The 26,132-nt window shown below is 44.0% G+C and overlaps 2 protein-coding genes across 5 annotated transcripts in view; one reads left to right on the forward strand and one right to left on the reverse strand.

Annotated features, from left to right (window-relative positions):
• Positions 1–7,838: 7,838 nt before the first annotated feature.
• Positions 7,839–12,700, reverse strand: LOC147016868 (uncharacterized). The gene is made up of 3 exons (XM_085846001.1): positions 10,430–12,700; positions 9,057–9,167; positions 7,839–8,353 (listed from the first exon to the last, which is right to left on the reverse strand). The coding sequence occupies exons 1-3, from the start codon at positions 10,714–10,716 to the stop codon at positions 8,284–8,286; spliced, it is 468 nt and encodes a 155-aa protein (XP_085702127.1). The 5' UTR covers positions 10,717–12,700; the 3' UTR covers positions 7,839–8,283.
• A 293-nt stretch (positions 12,701–12,993) lies between these two features.
• Positions 12,994–26,132, forward strand: part of LOC147016869 (zinc finger FYVE domain-containing protein 9-like) — a 69,193-nt gene continuing 56,054 nt past the window's right edge. For all 4 annotated transcript variants that reach the window (XR_015049222.1, XM_085845998.1, XM_085845999.1 and 1 more), the window contains exons 1-3: positions 12,994–13,155; positions 18,491–18,598; positions 22,314–23,966. Coding sequence is in view for 3 of the 4 variants with exons in the window: in XM_085845998.1 (XP_085702124.1) it covers positions 18,526–18,598; positions 22,314–23,966 (1,726 nt within the window). In the remaining variant the exon portion in view is untranslated. The remainder of the gene's footprint in view (positions 13,156–18,490; positions 18,599–22,313; positions 23,967–26,132) is intronic.

The raw sequence follows: 26,132 nt of genomic DNA on the forward strand, positions 1-26,132 counted from the left end.
CCTGCCTGCGGTGAGAGAGTGAGTGGCCCGAAGACTCAATGGTTTCAATTGATACCATGATGGCCCCTGATACCAATGATCCTAAATGCCTAGGTTTCCACAGCATGAAGCCGAGAAAGGTGAGAGGCAGGAACACCAGCCCAGAGAGGAGAGCAGTACTCAATCAGGCTGCAGACGAAAGCTTTGTATGTGGCCAGGAGCTCAGGTGGGCTGAGGAAGATATTGTAGTTTTGTATCTTTAATTAATTTTTCTGAAATTTTTAGAATTAGTTTTTCACGTGGAAGTTGTCGGTTATAATGTGTAAATCAAGGTGTAAAAAGTCTGATTTTATGCAATTTCATTCTAGGCTATAAGGCAACAAAAGGTGAAAATTTTGAAAGGGGGTGTAGACTTTTTATCGGCACTGTACCAAGGCAGTCTCATCAGTAAAGACAATGGAGCCAAGAAAGACATCAAGGCAAGACTCTGCAAAGCTTTTAATGCATTCGCTCAACTCTATTCTATCTGGAAGTCGAAGCAGTACAGACTGAAGGCAAAGATAAGACTTTATGACAGTGATGTCAAGTCTGTTCTTCTATTTAGCTCTGAGTGCTGGTGAGTAATTGTCAGATATGAGCAAGGTCGTCTTTCCACAATGGATGCCTTCGAACAATTTGCCACATCTTCTGGCCTAATAAGATATCTTACAGAGACCCACATGAAAAACTGGTTGCCACAGCATTGCCCTTGAAATTAAGTGTTGCCACCTCCGATGGCTTAGCCACGTGCTTAGAACATCCCCTGACCGAATCCCAAAGGTTGCTTTGGGATGGACACCGTCAGGAAGGAGGAAACCAGGCAGGTCAAAAACAACTTGGTGTAGGACTACGGTTGCTGATCTGGAGGAGATGTAATGGGTCTCTCATGGTGTGAGGCACAGAATGTAGCTAAGGATAGAAATAAATGGCTAAAGCTCATAGCAGCCTTATGTCCCATTGGGATGAAGAGGATAAGGAAGTCGCAGCCTGCTAAAAAAATTTTTTTATAAAGAAAGCCAATCATTCTTTACCCCCTGTCTTTGGACTTTCACATTTTTTTGTATGAGCATTCTGTGTTAAATTGCAATAATCATCATCTTCTTCTCGCGATTCCAGAACAACTCCGTCTTCCTCCTCAACGGCACTATAATAGAAAAAGAAGTTCATGCATTTTTGAATACACATACTGTCTCAATTTTTTTTTTTGTATACCTTGTCGAGGCTCGTGTGAGAGCTAACACATAACGCACAGCAAGGGGGGCATGAGACAAGAGGGGTGGGAGTGGGAAGGACAAAACAGTGGGGAACAGAGACATTAGGAGATCTGTGGAAGGGAGAGGATGGGGCGGAGAACATGGAGAATACAAGATGGACATTACAGGGACTTTCAATAGATTAGAAAGAATGTGCATGGATTTACAAAGTAATTATTGTACTTTCATAAAATCTTCCATTGATTGTATAGAAAAAAAAATATAACTACCTTAAGTGAGAATCAGCTGTGCTGGTCGATGGAATTAGACATATATCATCAGCTTGTTTCAGACTATCAGCTGCTGATGGTGCATCATCATCCACAACTACCAGTTGCTGACAGAGCATCATCATCATCATCCACGTCATTATGTACTTGATCCAAGTCTCCAGCTATGATTGTCTATGTCGCAACAATTTCTTTGCCCAGTTCACCGGTTGCAGCCTCCCCTTCTGTTGTTTTGCATGTCGAGTTTCTTCTCACGAGTCAGTGCCTTTCCCTTCATCTTCATTCTCTTCCAAAGTTATTGGAGGTCCCTGGCAGAGGATTGTGTGCGCTCTGGGTAATGCATCAGCATCCTTTTTGAAATACCTTCCAATGCGAGCTGATTTTTCACTCACCTGGAACTTAGTTCTGGGGAGCTTATGGGATGGCACGTCGTCTGCCCGTCCGTCCCCAGATACTTGCAACTTATTCTCTGAAACTACACATACAGGCAGAATGAGTCTGGAGAGGCAAACGCCAAGTTCGTCCGGATTGGCTGTAGACACACCTCACAGCACGTCATGTGTGGGAAGGAAAACCGAAGCCCGTTCGTCCCATCGATAAAAGGTGAGGGCACCTCACTCATCTTGACCAGGCCTGAATCACCCCTATTTAGTTATTTTGTCCTCCCTGCATCTTGGACCACTTTCTCTCCTTCTGTATGTCCGAATACGTCTTGAGCGAGCCCGTTGTCAATAACGATGCGTGAAGCTAGATAAGACTGACACCTTTGTAGTTTATAAGCGTGATTTATTTTCCGATCTCGATGTCTTCTTATTCTTCTTCTTAATAGTATTTATATCTGTAACTTCTTGTTTTATGGTGGACTGGTGGATTTATTACTGGTGGACGGAGGTAATGTTTTCACCCCTGGTCTGTTTGTTTGTGAACAAGATAATTAAAAAAACGTTGTGAACGGATTCGGATGAAACTTTGTGGACAGGTTGGGAGTGTGACAAGGAAGAATTGATTCGATTTTGGTGAAGGTCTGAATCCAGATCCGTATCCGAGAATTTTAAAAAAAACTTTTAAAAGTGATTCTTCACCATTGAGAGATGAGGCCAAAAACGATATATAGCATATCTCAAAATTGTATAGGGACTGATATGGTCTACCCTACTAGATCAGGCATTGCGTGGTGGAGATATGCGCTCTACCGAGTACCCTTCTAGTTATTCTTGTGATTGATTGTGGGATCAACGATTGCTTATCGGTGTGCGAACAAATTGTCAGCAGGTACACACGAGTTAGGTCCTCAATGTGTGGAAACAAATTGATGATTGCTATATAACGTTTTCCCGAGCCACCAATTCGGCACTCTCTAATTTAAATCAAAGCCTCCGCATTCAGGTCATCCAGCGGAGTGTCAACTCTGGGTTCGAGTCCAATAGGACCTGGTGATGTCATCACGTACCATCCTCTATACAGAGCGCCAGTTCTTCTGAAGCAGTTTCTTGGCTAAAATATTGGACGGGTCTTGACTCAGATGCAGAGATACTCAACTGAGCGAGCAGGAGTTTGTTCAGTGTGTCGTCAATAGCTCGCCGACTCTTCATGGACACAGTGGGGCATGTGGGAGCAATCCTGCATTTTAGATGCCTAAATACACCTGGATGACATATCAAGTGTCGAAATTGTATATTAAAGCATTTATTTCATTAAAATTGACATGCACAATGGCAAAAACATAGTACCAGAAACTTACAAATATCTCGAATATCTACACGGGATAAAACTGTTCCATACAGTTGTTATAATGTGCTCAGTTGGTGTTGGCGAGGAGTCCTCGTTTCACCATGATGTCGATGGTGTCTTCTGTCGTTGCTAACTGTGGTCGCATTTCTGTCAAGAACATATCTTGAGCAACAACAGCAGCATTGTTCATAATTTTCTGAGCAAGGATAAATTGATCCTATGCTCTCGGTCGCTCTGTTATCGCTTGTGTCGTGTGTTTTTAGCTCACCTGGACTTCAGCCCGCTGAGCTTATGCAATCGCACAGCGTCCGTAGGTGAGTGAGTGAGTGAGTCAGTCAGTGCGTAAACAATCAGTCATTATCGCTTGAACTAAACACTAGATTTTGATGAAACTTGGCCACAAGCTTTGTATCTGATGCCTAATGAAGGTATATTGACCGTATGAAATTTGTGCTCATTAGAGGGATGCATGGGGGTGGGGGATGACCCCCCCCAACCAAAATAGGTGTTTCCTTTCTTCTCTGAAACTACACACAATTTCGATGAAACTTGACCACAGTCTTGGCAAATGTAATCAAGTTAAGTTTAATGCACTTCGAAAACTCAATTTCTCTCTCTCTCCCTCTCTCTTCCCCTCTCTCCCCTCTCCCTCCCTCTCCCTCTCTCCCTCCCTCACTCTCCCTCCCTCTCCCTCTCTCCCTCTCTCACTCCTCTCAACTCTTCAATCTCCTTTGAAAGCTCTACAATGACACTATGCGATAAACCAACTAGGTATTACACTGACATCAAATTTCTCCTGTAATCCTCACATTACGCAAATAGCTAAGTCTGCCTTGAAGAAATATTAAGAGCAGGGGGGAGGGGAATGGGGGGCAAGGTCAGAGAGGAGAGGGTAGAAGACAGAAAAAACACCAACCTGCCTCCGGTTAGAGAGAGCGAGAGACCCAAAGACTCAGCATCATCGCAGGGAAAACAATCGATCCATCCATTGGGACCATACTCTGTGCAGAGCGTTGGTGCTGCTGAAGCAGTCTCCTTGGCTATTGGACACAATCCTGGACGAGTCGCCCCTCCGACACAGTATATCAGCATGCTGGCACTCATTTTTCCGACCTCGGAAGGATGACAGGCTGAGTTAACCCCACCTAATATTAATTCAACAGCTGAGCAGGATTTGAACTCAGGACCCTAGGATCCCAAGCCCACCACTCTAATCATTAAGCCAACAGCAGGGAATACCAATGATCCTAAAAGCCTTGGTTTCCACAGCGTGAAGTAGAGCTAGGTGTGAAGCAGGAGCACCACCCCAGAGTGGGGAGCAGTACTCCATCAGACTGCGGATGAAAACTTTGTCCATGGTTAAAAGCTCATGTGTGCCAAGGAAGGACTTTGCATGATGGAGGATGCACAGTCGTTGACTGGCTTTGGAGGCCAGTTTGGAGATGTGGGTTTCCCAGGAAAGACCATGGTAGAAAGTGAGACCCAAAAGCTTGAATGAAAGGACTTCAAGGGAATTGTTGAGAAAGTACAAGCGGGTTTTTTCCAGATGGTCCTTTGGCGAGACATAGTGAGAGTGTGAGATTTGGTAACATTGAAATACATGTTCCATGTGTTGGGCAGCTTGTGATTTTATCCAGGTCTGCAGAGAGTGAAGAGGCTGCTGCTGCTTGCTGATCTGAGGGATGAGAGATGGCACAGCAGAAAGTGGAGTCATCAGCAAAGAGATAAAGAGGATTTTCCAGAGAGTCGGAGAGATCAGTGATGAAAACCAGAAAAAGCACAGGGCCCAGAACACTGTCTTGAGGAACTCCAGCCTGGGTGGGAAGAGGAGATGAGAGAACTCCATTAAGGGTCACACGTTGGCTGCAACAGGAGGAGGAAGTCTGCGAGCCATGAGTGGAGATGTCCTTGGATACCATAATAACAGAGTTTGGTGAGCAGGGCAGGGTGCGAGACAATATCAAAAGCTCGCGATATGTCTGGGGAGAAGGCTCTGATCTCATGTTTGGCATTTAGTACTTCCATCCATTGTTGGGAAAGCAGAAGCAACATGTCCAGGGTAGACTGACCTGGTCTGAATCCAAATTGATGGTCAGAAATCAAGCCATTGGAGAAGAGGAAGGGTTTGATATTAGAAGTGATGATGGATTCCATAACCTTGCTGATGATTGGGAGCAGGCTGATTGGTCTGTAGTTGCAGGGATCAATTTTAGCACCATTTTTATGCAGCGCAGCAATGTTTGCTGATTTCCAAGCAGATGGCAGATGACGTTGAGAAAATGAGAGGGAGAATAGAACAGAGAGAGGGGGTGAGCAAGAGCAGCAGAGCAGGTTTTTAAGACACGTGGGCTGATGCCGTCTGGACCGGTTGCAGAATCTGACTCGAGGTTTCACAGCAAGCTCTCCACCTTTTCAGGAGAAACGGACACAGAGTCCAGGGACAGTTAGGCAGGGATGCATACAACCGAAATGGCTTTATTTTTTGATTTTTGTGACCACCACCTGGCAACTACCTGAAATTTGGAACAAAGGTAGAGAAAAATATGGATAACCACCATCCAAAATCGTCAAGCCTGAAAATTGCACATTAATGTGTTATTATGCTTTTAATATTTCATAATTCTGTATGTCGCCCTCTTGAGTCTAATCTTGGAAACAATGCTTAAGTCTATGTGTATTCAGACTGCTCATTCATTATGAAGGAAGGAATTTGATTTACAGAATGATGAAACTAATCTTAATTGAAAATAACAAGACAGTGAACTTAAATTTACACCTCTTAAGAGCGTTTTCTTTGTTTTACTTGAAATATTTCCACTTACACAAACACTTTTGCAAACTACATAGGGAACGGTGGTGTGGCGTTATGAAGAATAGATGTTGCCTGAACTTGAAGCATGTTAAATGATAGGAAAGGGTATATGTATGGCATTTGTGATACTTTAATGATTAATATAATATAAATTATATAGATTATATAGATTATCATATCTGTATTTTTATTATTAAACTTTAATTTATACGACCAAAGAGACTTTATTTTTCATATCTCCCTCATCTTAGCTGTATTCATCTGCCCCTCCACATTCCTCTCTCGTGCCCATCATACCTCACAGGCACAGACACAGACACACATGCACACACACACACACACACACACACACACACACACACACACACACACACACACACACACACACACACACACACACGCACACACAGACACACACATACACATACAAACACACATACAGACACCATTCCACACTTCAGTAGGATTACAGTACATCCATTTTGACAAAATAATAATATGTATCCACACATGTAAATAAGGTTGTGATCATGGTATTTTATTTGTATGACATAACACAAATCTTTATATGTAACTTCTACACATGATCTACAAGTGACTTCATAAATGGTTCAAAATCCATTTGCAGCTTGTCTTAAGTTATTCTTGTTAATGACTGCATAAATTGAATCGTGTCGGAGCTTAAAAAGAAAATGAACTCACATACAATGGCAAGACAGCTGCATATCATCAAGTTAAATTGAATAAAAGTGACATTAATGGTTATTCAGATAAAGCCATAAAGTATAGATCGAAACATACAAGCAGACTATATAATACCATGCCACAGGAATGACAAAGAAATCATACTAATACAATAACACGTCACATCAAGACCCTAAATATTAAAAACATTCATTGGTACTAATTATTCAAGATATAACCATGCTTCTTTTGCTGAACAATATATGCAAGTTCACTCGTATACATGACCCACACAACATGCTTAACATACATGTAATGATTACATTATCAAAAAACAACCAAACATAATAATGTACAAAAAAAATATGTCAATATGACCACTAGCTGATGTTGAACTATCACTGCAACAAATAATGTACAGTACATTTATAATTTATTATTGTGAATATTTCTCTAGTTTGAAAGACATTAAAAAATCAGTATCTGTTAAAGCCCAAGTAGAGTTTTAGTCGATCAGAAAGTATTCTATTGTCACCTCAGACATCATAAACAACATTAGACCCAGTGAATATTGTTTACAGGGACGCATTGTGACATTTAATTGAGAGAACATGTTGCGGTATGTACATTACCTGCATGGAAAATGTTGGCGTTCCTCAACATTTTACATCTTGAGTAGTTTCTAAAAAATGGAAGAGTTTTAGTGCGAACAATTTTCAGCGCATTGGTAGATCAAATAGGGCTACCTAAAAACAATATTAGAGAATTTCATTTTTTACACCATTTACCAACACTATACTGTGGTTTTAATGTTTGATATGATAGTCAGATGTGATGAGTTACATATGGAATATAAAGAGGGCTCTTCTCGAAATTCCTTGATTAGATGCACATTCCTATCGCTCCCACTATGACTCTCCTCACTGGAAGCTTCAACTACCGCTGATTCAATGACATCCTCCACTCCAACGTTTTCTACGAACACAATTTCACTTTCATACTTTCGGGATGGTCTGATGAAACACAAGACTGGATAGGACTGCTTCAGTCTTCGCTTAAGGCTGGAACTTTTGTAGCTGGCTGCTTCCAATCCTTCAACATCTTTCACTGTCTTGACAAAAAGCTTCAAAAGCTTAGTTAGGCGAATGATTTCCTGCCCCTGTATTATCCTTCTTTCTATTATACTTTTGCAGAATGTAGCATATCCAGCTTCATACTGCTTCCAGCCTTCCTCAGCCTGTTCTTTGGGTCTCACAACTCTACAGTAGGATAAGTAACACGAACGGTGATACCTAACTTCAAGGGCTACAAGATCTTTGCCTCTAATATCTAGGAGCAAACGCTCATCACTACGGACTTCGGCTGCCTTAACTAGTTGTCCCCCGTAAGTGTTTCACACCTTATTAGCTTTTCTACTTTTCGTTTCCTAGAATAACTTTCCCTTACATATTTACTAGTTTTACAAATTATACATGTAACAGGTAGGACATGTGGTCTGTCTGGACATGAGATGCTGCTGACGTCTGACCGCAAAAGACGCTTTGGCTCCTGGGCCTCAGTCACCTCTCCAGTCTTGGATGTCTCCTGCAGGTTTTTTGCTGCTGCTGCTGCTGCTGCTGCAAGTTCTGCACAATTAGAAAAAACGTACGAAATTGTGCGTCAACACTTGATATACATATAATTACATTATGTTACTCAATATGTACTGTATAAGTTATACCCTTTAATGATAATTACATGATGGGCAGCTGTCACAAACAAAATGCTGTAAAACATATAGTATACAATTCAAAAATGGAAACCAGCTATGCTGATTAGGGTGAGGAAATAAATAAATAAAAAATAAAATATCAAGGCTGGAGGGATTTGAATTGAATTTGTTCACTTAAGGAGAAAGGAGTATCAGTTTGGAATGAATGTACATGTGTATGAGATATCAATACTTGAAGTTGAGACACAAGAAAGCTTACAACACAAGGTAAATTTGACTGTGACAGTGATTTCAGATATCAATAAGTGTAATGACAAGTAAGAAACATTTGACATTTTCATAGCAGATACCATGAACAGTGTACTTGATTCTAGAATTATTGCATCCAACTGCAGACCACTTCAAATCTTATTTTTCCTGTTATTTTCAAATTGTTAACTGGCACAAACTGCATCACATGACCATGAGATAACTGTTGTAGCTATGGTTTATGCTGTAATGTTTGTATTAAAAATCACTGATTGATATTAAATGTACTTGAAAACATATTATTTTGATACATTTAAATCATGCTATACCTACAAGTATGTGATATAATAAACTGTACATAAACAAACCTGTTGAAATCTCTGCTTTCTTTGCCTTGTCCTGTGCCCCGCCGGATAGCAGTCAGATTGCAGAAATGCCGGTAGCATTCTGTATGGTAGCCTGCCCTCCCTTGTCGTTTTCTACAAGCAGACAAAAGAAATTATTTACAATTTATTATCTAGAAATCTATACATGCATTATAAAAATATGCATAAAAAGTTATAACCGATAAGACTACACATAGTACCATTACGGTACTAGCTTTTTGACACTTGAGCCCCATGCATTACGGCACCAATTAACCCCAGAATTTTCACATAAAGTTTAACAACAGTGTCAAGTTATTTGTATTTTTGTAAGACTGGACATGTATAGTAGTGTATCCACAGTAAGCCAATGGCCTGCCATGAGCCACCCCACATAAAAATCTAAGTGCACACTGGGAGCTTTATATGGTTACCAAAACTAAGAAAAAAAATAGAACAGGCATGTTTGGATCGTTAAATCATAAAATATAAATCAGAAACGTGTGTTACCTATCAGTTAATCTTATACATTAAATGACCAATACACAAGTTAAATTCAGGTCAAATGAATGTGTTCATTAGAAATATAAGTGAAAATATTTAAAGAAGGGAAACCGATAACCAACCTGTTTTTGAGGTAGGTTAAGCGGTTTTGGAAATAACTGGAATACTACATCCCTAGTTCAAAGTTAGCGCACAATTGAAATGACGTTTGTATTTCGATGAAGGCACCCAGCAAAATACGGTATCGATCATTGAATTTCCTATTCATGTTCAATCAATCTTCAGCACGCTTCCTAACTGTAAGTAGAATTACGTACATAATGAGTGCTGCATTTAAAAAAAAAACAAATTAAGCTCCTGTTAAAAAAATGGTTCTCTAACGGCACATAATTTGGCACTACAGACTACAGTAGTGTAGTTTTGCACCGGACGGAAATCTGACAAAATAAACTGCTCACTCACACTCACTGTGCACACAAAGCAGGTGATAATTATTCACAGACACAGGGCAGCGGTTGATTTTTTTTGTCAGGCCCAAGCCGGTGCGAAACAGCTGCCACTAGTGCCCGTAAATCTGTAAATCTAGACTCCGCTCAGTCAGCCAAAAAAATTCAATAAAATGAATCAGTCACTCAGAGTCAGAGTCAGAAGAGTTCTGTGAGACGGTGTTTATCATAATATCAGGTGACATTCACACTCACACTCACAAAAGTCACAGTCACTCACAGGTTGAACTTCATTCAACATCAAGACCATTTTTTTCCCTCAGTTTCGCACCAGCGCCAAAAATTCAAGGAATTAATCTTAATAGATTTATAAAAGATTTGGGTCTATACCGACCAAATGTAAGATTGAATTCCGATGACACTCACCTTCTACTGACGTTGGTAGTACGATCACTACCGCCTTCCAGTTCCACGTTTGTTTTGCACACATCATTGAATTCAAGCCCATCTGCTTGTACCGCGATGCCACTTTCTGGACGATCTTTTAACTCTTTCCACAATTCAGCGCACTCTTTGAACTTATTGAAACTTTTCTCTGAAAATGGGAGAACTCTTCCGTGGGTATTGGCAGTATGCATGTAACAAAATGCCGATGATTTTCCCTCAGAATCGTCCGCATCAGAGGACAACGGCGAAGACATGTACGCCGCCATGATGTGGTGTGAGCGATGAATACGAGGTGCATGATTGGTCAATAGAGGAATCGTCTTCCAAAACGCGAATCGAACGAAGAAGCTGATTGGTTTACGATCATTACAGAAAGTGTATCATTTTTCGCACATTTTCTCACTTTTCTAAAAAATGCGCAACTTTTAAGCTTGTCGAGTTTAAGGTATAAGCTTTATTATATTTTCAAACAATATGTGAGAATTTCAGGTAGTTGCCAAATGGTGGTCACAAAAAGTTGACGTATGGGGTTTTGCATGTCGACCTAAGTTGGGTGTGACTGCGTAAGGTGGGTACAGAAAGTGATGGGTTTGAGATGCAAGATTTCAAAGCAAAGACGGAGTTTAGGCATTCAGCCTTTTCACATGCAATGTCAGCTGTGTGGCTATTTGAGGTAAGGGAGGGGATGGAGGGGATGGAGGGGAACATACACCAGAAACAGACTTAACTAGATGCCAGCAAAATTTGGAGGATGGAAACACGTTTGAGAGTTTAGACTTGAGATTAGAAAGATGTTGGTTCCAGGCTCTCCTGAGGGTAGACACACACTTGTTCCAAGCTTTGTGGAAGGAACTAAGATTAACTTTGGTAAGATTTGCCTTCCATGTGGCGAAGGCAGATTGTTTTGGACTGCCTCACCACAAGCTTCAGTGTACCATGGGTGGGAGGAAGGGGAGGATAGCTGAAGACAAGATGGGATAAGAGAGAAAGAGAAAGAGAAAGAGAAAGAGAGAGAGAAAAGAATATTCTTTGAAAGAATTCCCAGGACAAGTTGATGTCGGAGAAAGTAGAAATGAGAGACGAGTCTAGAAGTTTGACGGCTGCTTGGAGACCCTGCCAGTCGGGGTGAGTGTAGTGCCAGACTCGTCGGTCTTGGATACCTGGGATAGCAGAATAGCGGAGAGGTACACACACTTGTCCCGAGCTGTCTGACCGGGGTCTAAATCTCAGCCCAACTATAAACTGCCATCGTGGTGTTTGGCATAGTGCGATGCGTTCATGTGTGCGCTGACCGTCGGATGGATGGTGTTCAACTGGACGTCCCATCTATTTCATATATTTTAGGTATATTTTCGGTGCATATGTTGTTTCCGGTATTTCCACGTGTACAAACTGGAAGGGCGCTTCGAAGAGCGCGTACTTTCCCCAGGCTGAAGAGTTTACCCTTTGTATCCCACTGATAGGTGGGATCTCAATCCGAACCTGAAGCAAAATCTCATCGGTTTGTTCTTGTCACCGAAACAACTGATCCACAAAGTTAAATCTGAATCCGTCCACAACTTTTTGAGATATCCTGTTCACAGACAAACAGACAGACTGCAAGGGTGCAAACATGACCTGCAGCCACATTTGGTGCTGAGGTAAACAAAGGAGCACGTGTCCTGAAGTGGTGCTGAGGTAAACAAAGGAGGGCACGTCCTGAAGTGGTGCTGAGGTAAACAAAGGAGGGCACGTCCTGAAGTGGTGATGAGGTAAACAAAGGAGGGCACGTCCTGAAGTGGTGCTGAGGTAAACAAAGGAGGGCACATCCTGAAGTGGTGCTGAGGTAAACAAAGGAGGGCACATCCTGAAGTGGTGCTGAGGTAAACAAAGGAGGGCACGTCCTGAAGTGGTGCTGAGGTAAACAAAGGACGGCACGTCCTGAAGTGGTGCTGAGGTAAACAAAGGAGGGCACGTCCTGAAGTGGTGCTGAGGTAAACAAAGGAGGGCACGTCCTGAAGTGGTGCTGAGGTAAACAAAGGAGGGCACGTCCTGAAGTGGTGCTGAGGTAAACAAAGGAGGGCACGTCCTGAAGTGGTGCTGAGGTAAACAAAGGAGCGCGCGTCCTGAAGTGGTGCTGAGGATAAAAAAGGAGGGCACGTCCTGAAGTGGTGCTGAGGTAAACAAAGGAGGGCACGTCCTGAAGTGGTGCTGAGGTAAACAAAGGAGGGCACGTCCTGAAGTGGTGCTGAGGTAAAAAAAAAAAAGGAGCGCGCGTCCTGAAGCTCACCTGGATCAGGAGCAACAGTCACTGAAACCCCCCCCCCCCAGACCCTGATTTTTTTCTCTGTGTCGTGAACAAACTTTGGTACGTCACTGACGATGAAGGTTGTGGTGAAGTTTCAGAGAAGAGAAACACCATGATGGCAGTTTATAGTTAGGCCGAGATTCAAACCCCGGTCAGACAGCTCCCCGTTATCCTGCCAGCCCATGCTGACTGTTCTTATTAATAATATCAGGAAGAAAGAAAGAAAGAAAAAAAAAGAAGACATTTTTGACATCAATCACAATAACAACGATCTTGGTTAATGTGTGCGGTGCATTGTGGGATGCCTTAGGTGTGTTGTTGTTGCGGTTGTGTGGTGTAAGTCTTGATTTTTTGTTTTTTTTGCCATTGTGCCCAGGACGGGCTTCTTGATACGGAGCTGGACTTGCCATGACGCCAGGTAGGCACGAAATACCGGGGGGGGGGGGTAATCCTGTGGTGATTTTGAAGGATAGATGTTTGTTTGGAGCCTGATCTCGGCTAGTGACGCTGCGGACCTCGGCGACGCATTTCCCTTCAGGATTTTTTATGAAACACCGTAGGCTCTCCGGCCTAGTTTAGGCCGCACCTTCGGACCGATATTTGATGAGACAAAGACGATGAATTATGTGCTGCTCTTTCTCTCTCGGTGCGGGTGTAGAAACGCACAACTTACCTGAGTTTGCGTTGATTTAATATTCACTTGTATGACATGTTATCGTTTCGTCAGTCTTCCTTCGAACGCTTCATTTTAAAGCTGTCGTTTGTGTTAGTTCGGGTTATCGTCCTCCGTGCCTCTACCTCCCGTACTCGTGTTTGTGAACGCAATACTCCCGTTCAACCGTCGTCCCCGTTTCTTACTGGCAGTGGCGGTTGTCAACGGTGAGTTTTGAAGCAGTGACTGAGCAACGTAACGTAATTTGAATGCAAATACATGCGGAAACATCCATCAACCTCAAGGCAACGATGTAAACTGAGCGATGATGACGAGCAAACTTTTGGTTCATTCATTTCGTCGGCAGCCTGTGGCTGCCGGTCACATCATCGTTGCTGGCTGTGCCTCTGATGCATCGCAGCGGTGTTTGTAATTTGTTCAGGGTGCCGGCGATAGCTCTCCTACTCTTCGCGAAGAACACCGTGGGAACTTTAACGTCCGTTCAACGGGAATCCGAGGGACTGCACACACGTCGATGCGTCTCGCCCTTCCTGCGAAACACCAGGATGACAGTTTATAGCTGGGCTGTCATTCAAACTCGGGCTGGATGATGGTTCGGAGGGGAGCGTGCGTACCTCCAGGCAAGCTATCCTGTCGTCTCAAACGTGAAGCATTCAGCCTGCTCGTCAGCCACGTCGTCTCGATGTGAAACGTGTAGAACTGATGTTTAGTGAATGATCAGAATGGTCATGAGGAATATAAATGGTAACACATGTATCCAGTGACATTTTCTTCGATATTCAGAAGAGATGCATGAACCGTAATGAAATTTTTTTTTCAAAGTGCATGTTACAGGAGGCTTGATTGAGTCAACTATGCCAACGATATAAAGCTCTCCGTGGTGGTGGTATGGCAGCCCAGCTGCCAGGGTAGCTATCATTTCTTGAAGCGCGGCTGTCGCTGATGCAGTGCCCCTCTACCAGTACGCACACTGGAACTGGTACTCATTTCGCCGACCTCGGAAGGATGACAGGCTGAGTCAACCCCCTGGTGCATTAATTCAGCGGCCGACGGGGCTTGAACTGAGGACCCGAGGATCCCAAGCCGCCACCCTAACCACTGAGCCAACACCAGGCTTTAGCTCTCCATTTTAAAAGTCTTCGTGGTTGTGATTGCCATACCAAGTGTTCTTTGTCAAGGGAGGGGGTTTTTTTTTTGTATACCTTGTCGAGGCTCGTATGAGAGCTAACACACAACTCACAGCAGGGGGGCATGAGACGAGGGGTGGGAGTGGGAGGGACAAAACAGTGGGGAACAGACACATTCGGTGAACTGTGGAAGGGAGAGGGATGGGGATGGGACGGGGAACATGGCGAAGAGAAGATGGACATTACAGGGACTTTCAGGAAGGAAAGCAGGGGAATTGAAGGAAGTGGGCTTGGGTGGATTATCGGGGGTAGAAAAGATCGAGGATTTGGATGGGGGGGGGTGATACGAGGTGGTGGTGAACAGCTGTTTTGAAAGCCTGGAAGGAAGAATGGGAATGAATAGAGTGAGGAAGTTTATTCCAAAGGCGGGAAAAAAGAGGAATGAAAGAGTGAAGATGAGCAGTGATTCGTGATTTTGGTAGTTTTACCAGAAGGGAGTTGTTGGCGGATCTTGAGCGCCCTGTGGAAATGTGGTGGGGACAAATCGCAGAGAGAGAGCAGAGGGGGGGCAAGGCTGGAGAGGAGACTGTAGAAGACAGAAAGACCACCGACCAACCTGCGGTGATTGAGTGAGAGGCCCAAAGACTCAGCCTCATTGCGGGAGATGCCAATGATCCGAAATGCCTTGGTTTCTACAGCGTGAAGCCGAGAAAGGTGGGAGGCAGGAGCACCAGCCCAGAGGGGAGAGCAGTACTCCATCAGGCTGCGGACAAAAGCTTTGTAAGTGGTCAGGAGCTCAGGTGGGCCGAGGAAGGACTTTGCACGATGGAGGATTCCCAGTCGGCGACTGGCTTTGGAGGCGAGGTTTGAAATGTGGCTTTCCGAGGAAAGGTCATGGCAGATAGTGAGACCCAGAAGCTTGAAAGAAAGGATATCTTCCAGAGGATTGTTGAGAAAGTGGATGGGGGGGTTTTCTAAATGGTCCTTTCGAAGAGACACAGTGAGGGTGTGAGATTTGTTCGGATTGAAAGACATGTTCCACGTGTTGGACCAGTTTGTGATTTTATCCAGATCTGCAGTGAGCGAAGAAGCTGCTGCTTGCCGGTCTGAGGGATGACAGATGGTACGGCAGAGGGTGGAGTCGTCGGCAAAGAGAAATAGAGGATTTTCCAGAGAGTCGGAGAGATCATTGATGAAAACCAGAAAAAGAACAGGGCCCAGAACGCTACCTTGAGGAACTCCAGCCTGCACAGGAAGAGGGGATGAAGGAACTCCATTTAGGGCCACACGTTGACTGCGACAGGAGAGGAAGTCTGCGAGCCATGAGTGGAGATGGCCTTGAATACCATGGGAAGAGAGTTTGGTGAGTAGTGCAAGATGCCAGACTGTCAAAAGCACGTGATATGTCCAGGGATACGGCTCGGATTTCCTGTCTGGCATTGAGGACCTCCATCCATTGATGGGAGAGCAGAAGCAGCATATCCAGGGTAGAGTGACCTGGTCTGAAACCAAATTGATGATCGGAAATCAAGCCATTGGAGAAGAGGAAGTATTTCATGTCTGAAGCGATGATGGATTCCATAACCTTGCTGATGATTGGGAGAAGACTGATTGGTCTGTAGTTACAGGGATCTGTTTTTGCACCTTTTTATGCAGGGCAGTGGTGTTAGCAGATTTCCACGCAGATGGCAGATGACCTTGGGCAAATGAGAGGGTGAATAGAACAGAGAGAGGGTGAGCAAGAGCAGAAGAGCAGGCTTTGAGGACATGTGGGCTGATGCCGTCTGGACCGGTTGCAGAATCTGAGTCGAGGTTTGAAAGCAAGTTCTCCACCTTGTCAGGAGAAAAGGACACAGAGTCCAGGGACAGTTGGGTGCAACTGGGTAAGGTGGGTAGAGAAAGTGATGGGTTTAGGACAGAAAATTTTGCTGCAAACACCGAGTTTTGACATTCAGCTTTATCACGTGCGGTATCAGCAGTGTGGCCATTTGAGGTAAGGGAGGGGATGGAGGGGGAACATACACCAGAAACAGATTTGATTAAACGCCACCAGGGTTTGGAGGAGGGAGAGAGGTTTGAAAGTTCAGACTTGAGATGAGAAAGATGTTGTTTTCTGGCTCTCCTAAGGGTAGATACACACTTGTTCCGAGCTTTGTGGAAGGAACTGAGATTGCCCTCAGTTGGGTTTGCTTTCCATGAGGCAAAGGCAAGTTGTTTCAGGACAACTGCCTCGCCACAAGCTTAGATGCCCAACAAGGGAGGGGTTGGGAAGGCTGTAGTTGATTGTTTGCAAACACCTTTGATCTCAGAATTGATGAAAACCCGATTATTGTTATAATGAGAGTTGAAATGTTGTGCTTCAACCTTCAACTTTGTTCTTTATTGTATCACATGCTGCAGTGAGCCCTTTGCACAACAATTACTCATGAGAGCCTGTGGCCGTTGATTGTTGGCAATTCCTTGAAGAAACATTTCTTCTTTTTATCTTGCCAAAACGAAGTTTTTGCAAGATATGTTGGTCAGCTTGTATGTTTTTTTTTGTTTCTTTGTTTGTCTGTAATCACGTATAAAAAATTCTGCAGAGCACAGTTATCATTGGAAATTTTTGTAACTTCGCATATCAGAGGCGCATAGAGGTCCCTTTCAGCGCATAAAATTTTGAAGGTCAAGGTCAAAGGTCAAGGTCAAAGGTCAAGGTCACTTTGTCGCAAATCAGGGGAGTCGACGAAACCCTTATTTTTGAGTAATTTTGATCGGATCGTCTTCAAACTTCATGGGAATATAGTTCATGGTCTGGCGCTCAGTTGATTAATTTTTGGTGGCGATTGGCCTTGACCTTCATGGTTAGCGCCTCAGGTCAAACATTTTTGACCCCAAGGTCAAATTTTCAAGTTTTAGGAACCATATCGTGTAGTACCTCAAATTGAACACCTCGATGAGTGCTTTCTAGATATGTCAAGCTTGAGACATTATGACGTCATTTGGTGACGTTATGAGGCAAAAGCATATTTTTCATGGTCACTCTGTAAAACAATTCTCATCGGAATCTCTCGTAGGCAGATATTCCTCAAGGAGTCGCTCCTGGTGGATAGCAGCTCTGTTCACGTCAGTGTGACCTTTTGGCAAGATACGGGTCATCCTGCGGGTGACATTGGTTTATTTTTTTGTTTGTTTGTGTGGTGGAAGCTCAAATGTTTGCTCGACTTTCCTCACCGATGTGGAATGGCCCAGAGTTGACGCAGGCGTGAGCATAGAAATCTGCAGACATCATCACCTTGTAACATGAACTGGAGTGAAGTCAATGACACGCCATCGCAAATCCCCACGCTTCCTACCGAAAGCAAAGTTGAAAGATGGCAAAAAGTTACACCAGGAATGACCAAATATCAAATTTGAGTTAAAAATTTTTTTCTTGTTTTGATCCCTGTTACCCTAAAGTCCATCCCCTTCTCCCCCCCTCCCCCTAAAGGGGCATGAACCAGGGGTCAAATTCAAATGAATCATTACATATTTCATACATCTCCCAATGTTGATCGCATATACAAAGCTTCATTTAAAAATGTGCCTGTCGTTGCATATTTCGATGCTTGACCTTTTGACCCCACCCCAGGGGGGCAGGGCAAGAAATGACTGCTCTTGCACCTTCTTGCTACCTGATTATAATGACCAACTTTGGTGAACAGACAGACAGATGGAGCTGATTTACAATAACCCCCTGCCCCCTCTCCCCGTTTATTATTTTTTTTTCTTTTCAAAAAGCAGAGGGATAATTATGGACCTCTTGTTTCCAATAATGAACATGATGGATATAGAAGTCATTTTCACAGACACTCGTAATAATCGCAGCCTTTCTCCGTATTGTTGTGATGCACCCTAAGGATCAAGAGGAGAAAACATTTGATAAATAAATAAATCTGTTTATTCCCCCACCCAACCTCACCTCCTCCTTACAGGTAACGGAGGTTAGGGCGAGACGCAACAAGGACCCATGATGGACCAACTTTTCCTCGCAGCTGCTTCAGATCTCGATAAAGTTTTGGATGAGTTTGAGCAAAATGAAGGTGACGTAATTAAATCTTGTTTCAATGCACCACTCATCCCAGGTTAATGTCTGTGCTGCCCTGACCTGGGTTGTCTTGCAGCCCGCATGTGATCGTCTATCCAACAACAATAATAACTATTCCTTTCATTCCATGAGATGTATAGGGCTGCTGAGGCAGTTTTATTTGGCTAAGGAGTACAGTCCTGCACGGGTCACCACTCCGACGCAGGATACTCCAATGGCTTATAACCCCATTTAAGCTAGTACTCATTTTGCTGAGCTTGGAAGTATGACAGGCTGAGTCGACCCACCTGGTGTTATTTCAACAGTACAACGAGCTCAAACTCAGGACCCTAAGATCTTAAGCCAGCCACTTTAACCATTAAGCCAACACCAAGCTTAAATCGTCTATCCAAGCTGAGTGAAAAAGCTCATGTTTCCAATCATCGGGCGTTTTTGATGAACATTGGCGGTTACGGTAGCCACATCCCATTCTGCATTTGAAAGGCTCAGCATTCACTTTTGAAATGACGGGAGAACAGGCATGAATAATGTTGATGTCAAGTTTTATTTTGCAAGCAGGATATTCCCCACTTTTTTTTTTTTTTGGACAAATCCAACTGCTGCAACCTGATATTGCACCACCATTTAACAGTGGGTGGTATAAGTAGCTCAGAGCTTTGGATCTCAGTGAAACCATGAGTGCAACCCAATTAACCTTTTTCACAGAGGTCATGATTCAGATTCTATCGGCCTTTCCTGAAAGTCCCGTTAAGTTCATGAGATGATTTCAATTGATAGATTTAACTTAAACCGTTGCCGTTGCAGTACAGGGGACACAGGTAGGTACTTTTGCTCGTATTTGATTTTTATTTTATTATTATTTTTGGAAACAAAGATGAACTTTGTGAGAACTTGTACTTTTGCAATTTTATATGGAACTAGCAGGGACTACACTGAGCTACCTGGACGGGGGGGGGGGGGGGAGGAGGAGGAGGAGGAGAGGAGGAGGAGGGGGGAGGGGATGCCCTGCTGGGTAAGCTTTTACCGGCGGTGATTTCAGGAGGTGTTGGACGTTGCAAAGCTATGGAGTTATTGGCCCCATGGTGGTTACCTTTCACCTGGGGGCTGGTGGCAGTATTGCTATATACACTTTATTGTGTCACACCCCAATATACACTTTTGGCAGCCTTTGTTGGCCTAAAAACAGGTGTCAAGGTCAACAGGTGGTAGCTCAAAACCTTGCTTAGTCTCTGAAGTACTTTCCCCCAAAATTTGGGGCCTCTCGGTGCTAAAGTTCGACTGTGAAAGAATAACGTACCCACAAACACTTGATAGTATGTATATGAAATGACCCTTCATATTTTGCATCATTAATGCTGATTAAGCAGTGGCCGTATTCACAGTGACTAGTAAATCATGGTCATGTAGCACGATTTATGTCTGTGCTTTATTGTCATTGTTCAGTCGATTTGTACATGGGAACTTCATGTTAGTTCAGTGTAGGATTGTAGTACAGACTGCATGTTGGATTTCTATATTGCACCAGTTGATCTTAGGAGGGGCTGGCAAGGATGGCTTAACGGTATGCATACCTGCCTCTGAGCTGTCTATCACGTGTTCTAATCCAGACCCAGCTACAAACTGTCATCCTGGTGTTTTTTCAGGCATAGCGGTTCACCATTTTAAATGGCAGAGTTTCTCCCTTTGTGGAAGTCATCGTTTCTATTGTACATTCATGTATTGTATGAAAAAAAGCTTTTTTTGTATACATGGTGAATGCCCGTGGAAGAGCTAGAACACACAACGGATCAGGACACAACATGATAAAAGGAGCAGTAGAAGGAGGAGAAAGGGGGGGGGGATAGACTGAGACGGACAAATGAGGGATAAGTGGTGGACAAGATGGATTTGTGGCAGGAGAGAGAGGGAAGGAGGAGGGTGTGTTTGCTTTAAAGGGGAAGCCAAACACAATTTTGTTTTTTTCTGAAAAACATTGAAAATGCTGAAAAAAAAAGCCTTGGAATGTTGATTTTCTATTTCTGCCAGTGACATCACACTCGGAACACACCTTGAACCAAATGGTGGATTCACATCGAGAAACGGTCCATGTCGAGCTCTGATTCCCATCCTAATTCCACCGTCATTCGCAACTCTGAATGTTCTCATAATGTTGAAACTAATTTGTGATGGAAACTCTTTTGGGAGAATTATGGAGCCGTATCACTTTGAGCCTAATGCCAGCGATTCAGATGAAATTGTGACAATGGAGGTGTTGGTAAAGATGAAAACACCGGTCGTATGTTTACTACAGATTGGTCAGTTTTGTCTTTCCGTTCAATTGATGGCTTGTATGAGATTTTGTATTAATTGATAAATCAGTTTTATTACTCCAGCAGAAACACGCTATGACACAGACATGGGCATACACAGACACGGCCATACTCAGACACTGATACTACAATGGGACATGGCAGGGACACGACGGTGGGACACGACGGTGGGACACAACACGGACACGGATATACTTGACACTGCACGGACATGGCACGGCATGGATACAACACGACACAGCACAGACACACCACCTAGGCACACTCGGCCTCAGACACCACTGACAAAATGGTTGATGAATGCTTTGTCTCACCATCACAGGCTGGCAAGGTGTCCTGTATGTTACGGCATCATCCCATTTCGTACTTTCCTGAGACGCCATTTGTGTTTGTGCTCGTCTCCGTGCCATGTCATGCCGTTTCATGTCTTTGGTTGTGCCGTGTCCTACTGTCATGCGCAGTGTCCGTACCATTCCCGTGCTGTGCTGTGTCATGTCTGTACCATGTCCCACCGCCGAGGTGGGTGGTGACTTGGTGAGATCGGTCACCGGCAGGGCAACACAGGTGTTGGATTTACTGCTTAAATTGTCCATATACATGTGCTGTTAGCTTGGTTGAGATGGTATTACCGTTTTGAGTGATTGCTTTTTCTTCTGCTTAATTTTGGGTGTGGCATCCTCTCTCAATCATGGAGGATAACCACAATATCTAGCCATCTCTGTTGTTTCATAACAATCCTCTGTAACATGTTCCGAGTACAAAAGTGAGCATTTTCTCAGCCTGATCCGTACTCGGGTATTTCAAACAAACCTTGTCCAATTTCTGGAAAACTTTGGGTCTTTCGGCCATTGATGGAGCATTAAACCATCTTGGTGTGTATTACTACAACCACAAAGGACACCGACTTGGCGTATTTGTGACAAATCAAAAAATATTCGCCGTTTGAGTTAAATCGTACCGTGATGAAACCCGCAGACAATACGGATATGGTAGTCCATTCCCGGGTGTGATGTCATGGTGAATCGTGAAGAAGAAGAAGAAGAAGATTTTGACCTTTCATCGCAAAATTACCTATTTATAAATTGGAAAAAGACATATCATGTCTATTTTGTCTGGTATCAAGGGATATGCTAGCTTTGAGGTGGTCTGAGCATTTTGGTTCCTCTTTAATGAGTACGGAGAATTGAGCCATTAATGCTTCAAAACTGTTTTTTTAAAGCTACTTATTTATTTATTTATTTATTTATTTATTTATTTCTGTGAACGAGTCTGTTTGATAAACTCTAATGAAAGTTGTGGTAGCTTGGGCCCATTGACACATCATATGAATGGAAGTCAATGCATTCTATATTTTCACTCTTTCATGAACTCTGTGACTAATGATGTGTTTTTCTTTTGTAGATGAGGTTCAGTGCATCGACTCCTTGAGGACTGCCTCCATGCAACATAGCTGTGATGGTGTTGCGACGCATGCTGTTCAACCGTGGCTGCCTTCAACTGACTGGTCATCTGTACGAGACGCTTCGCTTCCTGATGGAAACGTGGCCACAGCAGTCTTTTGTGTCCAGCCTGTATGTGAAATTTCACCGAGCCCTCAATCCTTTATCACAGCTCCTCATCATTCTGCTCCCTCTCCACCACCCACTCTTGCAAGTCCTGATCTGTTGCAACCCTCAACGAATGGTGGAAGTGGTATTTGTGCCTTACCACTACATCAACCAGCTTTGGATCTTTTACCTGCCTGCTCTCTTTTACCATCTAGGTCTGTCCCCATTGACCCCGCAACAAATGATATTATGCTTTCCACTGCACCATGTGACCTCCTCACTGGAACTCCAGAGCCAGGAAGTCGAGAAGATGGGGATGGTGTGGGAGAGGTGCATGAAGATGGCATTTGGTTTATGAACAGTGCTCAAGAGATGATGCACAATCTTGCCTTGAGGACAAATGTAGAGGAAGCTCCAAGGCCAGATATCTGGCCTGGTGGGCAGCAAGAAATCCAGCAAAATGGGTCTTCAATGGCCTGCAGATCCTCTGATGCAAAGGAAGTTGTTGGAGAAGCAAAGGGAGAGATTTGTACTGATTTTGAGATTGAGGTGCAAATAACAGAGAGTGAATTATCTTCAGCTGTTTCTGAGCAGAAGATTGTAGCAGATGGTGGACCTGCTGATGAACATGAAACGTTCCCATCAGACTTTCAGGAGAGGTTGATGGAATCTGAATCAATAACGGACTCTGTGAATGTGCCCACTGTGGTTGAGATACAGCCTTCTGTCGAGGGAGGTCTTGAGATGGAGAATTCTGATGGGGAAAGTCAAGAATTTGATGAAGGTATTGGACTTTGTATGGAAGAAATGGAGGCTTTCCACAGCGAAGAGCCTTCTGATTTCGTCCAGATTTCTCAGATCACTGAAGAGCCTTCTGAGATCAACAGCAATTTGGAATTGTCAAAAAGCGAAGATGTAGATTTTGTAACTTTACATATGGCAGAAAGCTCTGAACCTTCTACTGATGAGCGGTCGCATTGCAATCCTACAATAACTTTGTGCACAACATTCACTTCGGCACAGTTGACTGATATGCCAGGTGAGCCTAGTGCTGAAAAGGGAGATGATGGTGTGGCCACGCATTTGTCCACAGATGATCAAAAACTTAGCACGTCGCATGCGAAACGAGGCCAAAGTGTTACGGTGTCATCCCAAAATATATCGCCATCTTCTGAAGTCGTATCATCCTCTTTGGAATCAAGGTCTCTCACAGACACCTGTCAAGTCCATTCTCCTTCGGTCGAACCAGTTATAGATGAGCTAAATTTGGTATCTGATGAGGAATTGGACAAATTCTTGAGAGAGCAAGATTTACAGGATGAAGAGGGACATGATTCTGTGAAACAATTCAATGACATTGTTGAAGGTGGTGGTCATGACAAAGACTGTGGTCATGACAAAGGGCCAACAAGAGAAGGTAGTTTGAAAGAGGATTCAGTGTTGGAGGAGAAGGAGGTGGAAGATAGCAAGTCTGATACAAGTACAGACAGCTTGTCTCCCCTTAAAGGTAATGTCGAATGCATACTGTTTTCTGGTAATTGCTTGATCTCATAACTTTAGTATTCTCGGTTTGTTTGTTCTATGTGAACACAAGATCTTTCAGTTTGGTATGACATCTACTTCTGCAACAAAGACGAGATGAACTCCCATGCGTCAAGGTCCACTTTATTTTTAATTTTTATTTTTAGCCAAACTTTTATGTTGAAGCATTGATTTATTTTTTCTGAAAGTGGAATGGTTGTGCTGGCGGTAGGTAGGTGAGGCATTTCTGAAAAATGTTGGGGTATTTTCATTTTCATTTTATTTTTTATTTTTATTTTTTGTATACCTTGTCGAGGCTCGTGTGAGAGCCAACACACAACGCACAGCAAGGGGAGCATGAGACAAGAGGGGCGGGAGTGGGAAGGACAAAACAGTGGGGAACAGAGACATTAGTAGATCTGTGGAAGGGAGAGGGATGGGGTGGGGAACATGGGGAATACAAGATGGACATTACAGGGACTTTCAGGAAGGAAAGCAGGGAATTTGAAAGAGGTGGGCTTGGATGGATTATCGGGGGTAGAAAAGATCGACGATTTGGATGGGGAAAGATAAGAGATGGTGGTGAACAGCTGTTTTGAAGGCCTGGAGGGAAGAATGGCATTGAATAGTGAGGGAGTTTATTCCAAAGGTGGGAAAAAAGAGGAATGAAAGAGTGAAGGTGAGCAGTGATTCATGATTTTGGTAGTTTTACCAGAAGGGGGTTGTTGGCGGACCTTGACCGCCCTGCGGAAATGTGGTGGGGACAAATCGCAGAGAGAGCAGGGGGGGGGCGAGGCTGGAGAGGAGACAGTAGAAGACAGACCACTGACCAGCCTGCGGTGAGAGAGTGAGAGGCCCAAAGACTCAGCCTCATTGTGGGAGATGCCAATGATCCGAAATGCCTGGTTTCCACAGCGTGCAGCCGAGAAAGGTGGGTGGCAGGAGCACCAGCCCAGAGGGGAGAGCAGTACTCCGTCAGGCTGTGGACGAAATCTTTGTAAGTGGTCAGGAGCTCAGGTGGGCCAAGGAAGGACTTTGCACGACGGAGGATTCCCAGTCGGCGACTGGCTTTAGAGGTGAGGTTTGAAATGTGGCTTTCCCAGGAAAGGTTATGGCAGATAGTGAGACCCAGAAGCTTGAAAGAAAGGACTTCTTCCAGAGGATTGTTGAGAAAGTGGATGGGGGGGGGTGTTCTAAACGGTACTTTCGAAGAGACATAGTGAGAGAGTTATATTTGTCCGGATTGAAAGACATGTTCCACGTGTTGGACCAGTTTGTGATTTTATCCAGATCTGCAGTGAGCGAAGAAGCTGCTGCTTGCCGGTCTGAGGGATGACCGATGGTACGGCAGAGGGTGGAGTCATCAGCAAAGAGATATAGAGGATTTTCCAGAGTCAGAGAGATCATTAATGACAACCAGAAAACAGAACAGTGCCTAGAATGCTACCTTGAGGAACTCCAGCCTGGACATATTGTTTTTATTGATAATATATAGAATCAGATCTGATGAATGCATCCACACATCCAGGTCCTCAGACAGTTATTTCCTTAAATGCATGTTCAGATTAGCCCCATCCCCATGTCTAATGGTATCGTAAATGTGATGCGTTGAGAAGGGTAACTTGGATAGATCCCCTCTCTTATGGGAAGCTTTTTTTTTCTTTATGACAGACACGTTCACACACATTTCTTTCACGAGCTCTGAAGCCCACCCTCATTTTTTCTCAACAACATTCTTTCACGAGCTCTGAAGCCCGCCCTCGTTTTTCCTCAGCAACATTCTTTCACGAGCTCCGACGCCCGCCTTTTTGAGAGCGCATGGGTCGTCATGGTAACCGTGTCCCAGTGGGGTGAGCTTGGGGCGGACGGCACCCCGCGGAGAGGGCCCGTCCTCGTTTTTCCTCGGAAACATTCCTTCGTGAGGTCCGATGCCCGCCTTTTTTGAGAGCGCATGGCACGGGTCATCATGGTAACCATGCCCCAGTGGGGTGGGGTGAGCTTGGGGCGGACGGCACCCCATGGAGATGCCCTGAGGATATAAAAAGACATTCTGTGAGGAGAAAAAGTGAGGAAACAGCGAAAGAGGGACGTTCTGAGTGGAGAGAGACGTTCCAGTGAGGAAACGGAAAAAGAGGGACGTTCTGAGTGGAGA

The sequence above is a fragment of the Eptatretus burgeri genome, chromosome 11 (assembly GCF_056783735.1).
Source record: "Eptatretus burgeri isolate ZD-2024b chromosome 11, Ebu_testis_v1, whole genome shotgun sequence".
NCBI classification, from domain to species: domain Eukaryota; kingdom Metazoa; phylum Chordata; class Myxini; order Myxiniformes; family Myxinidae; genus Eptatretus; species Eptatretus burgeri.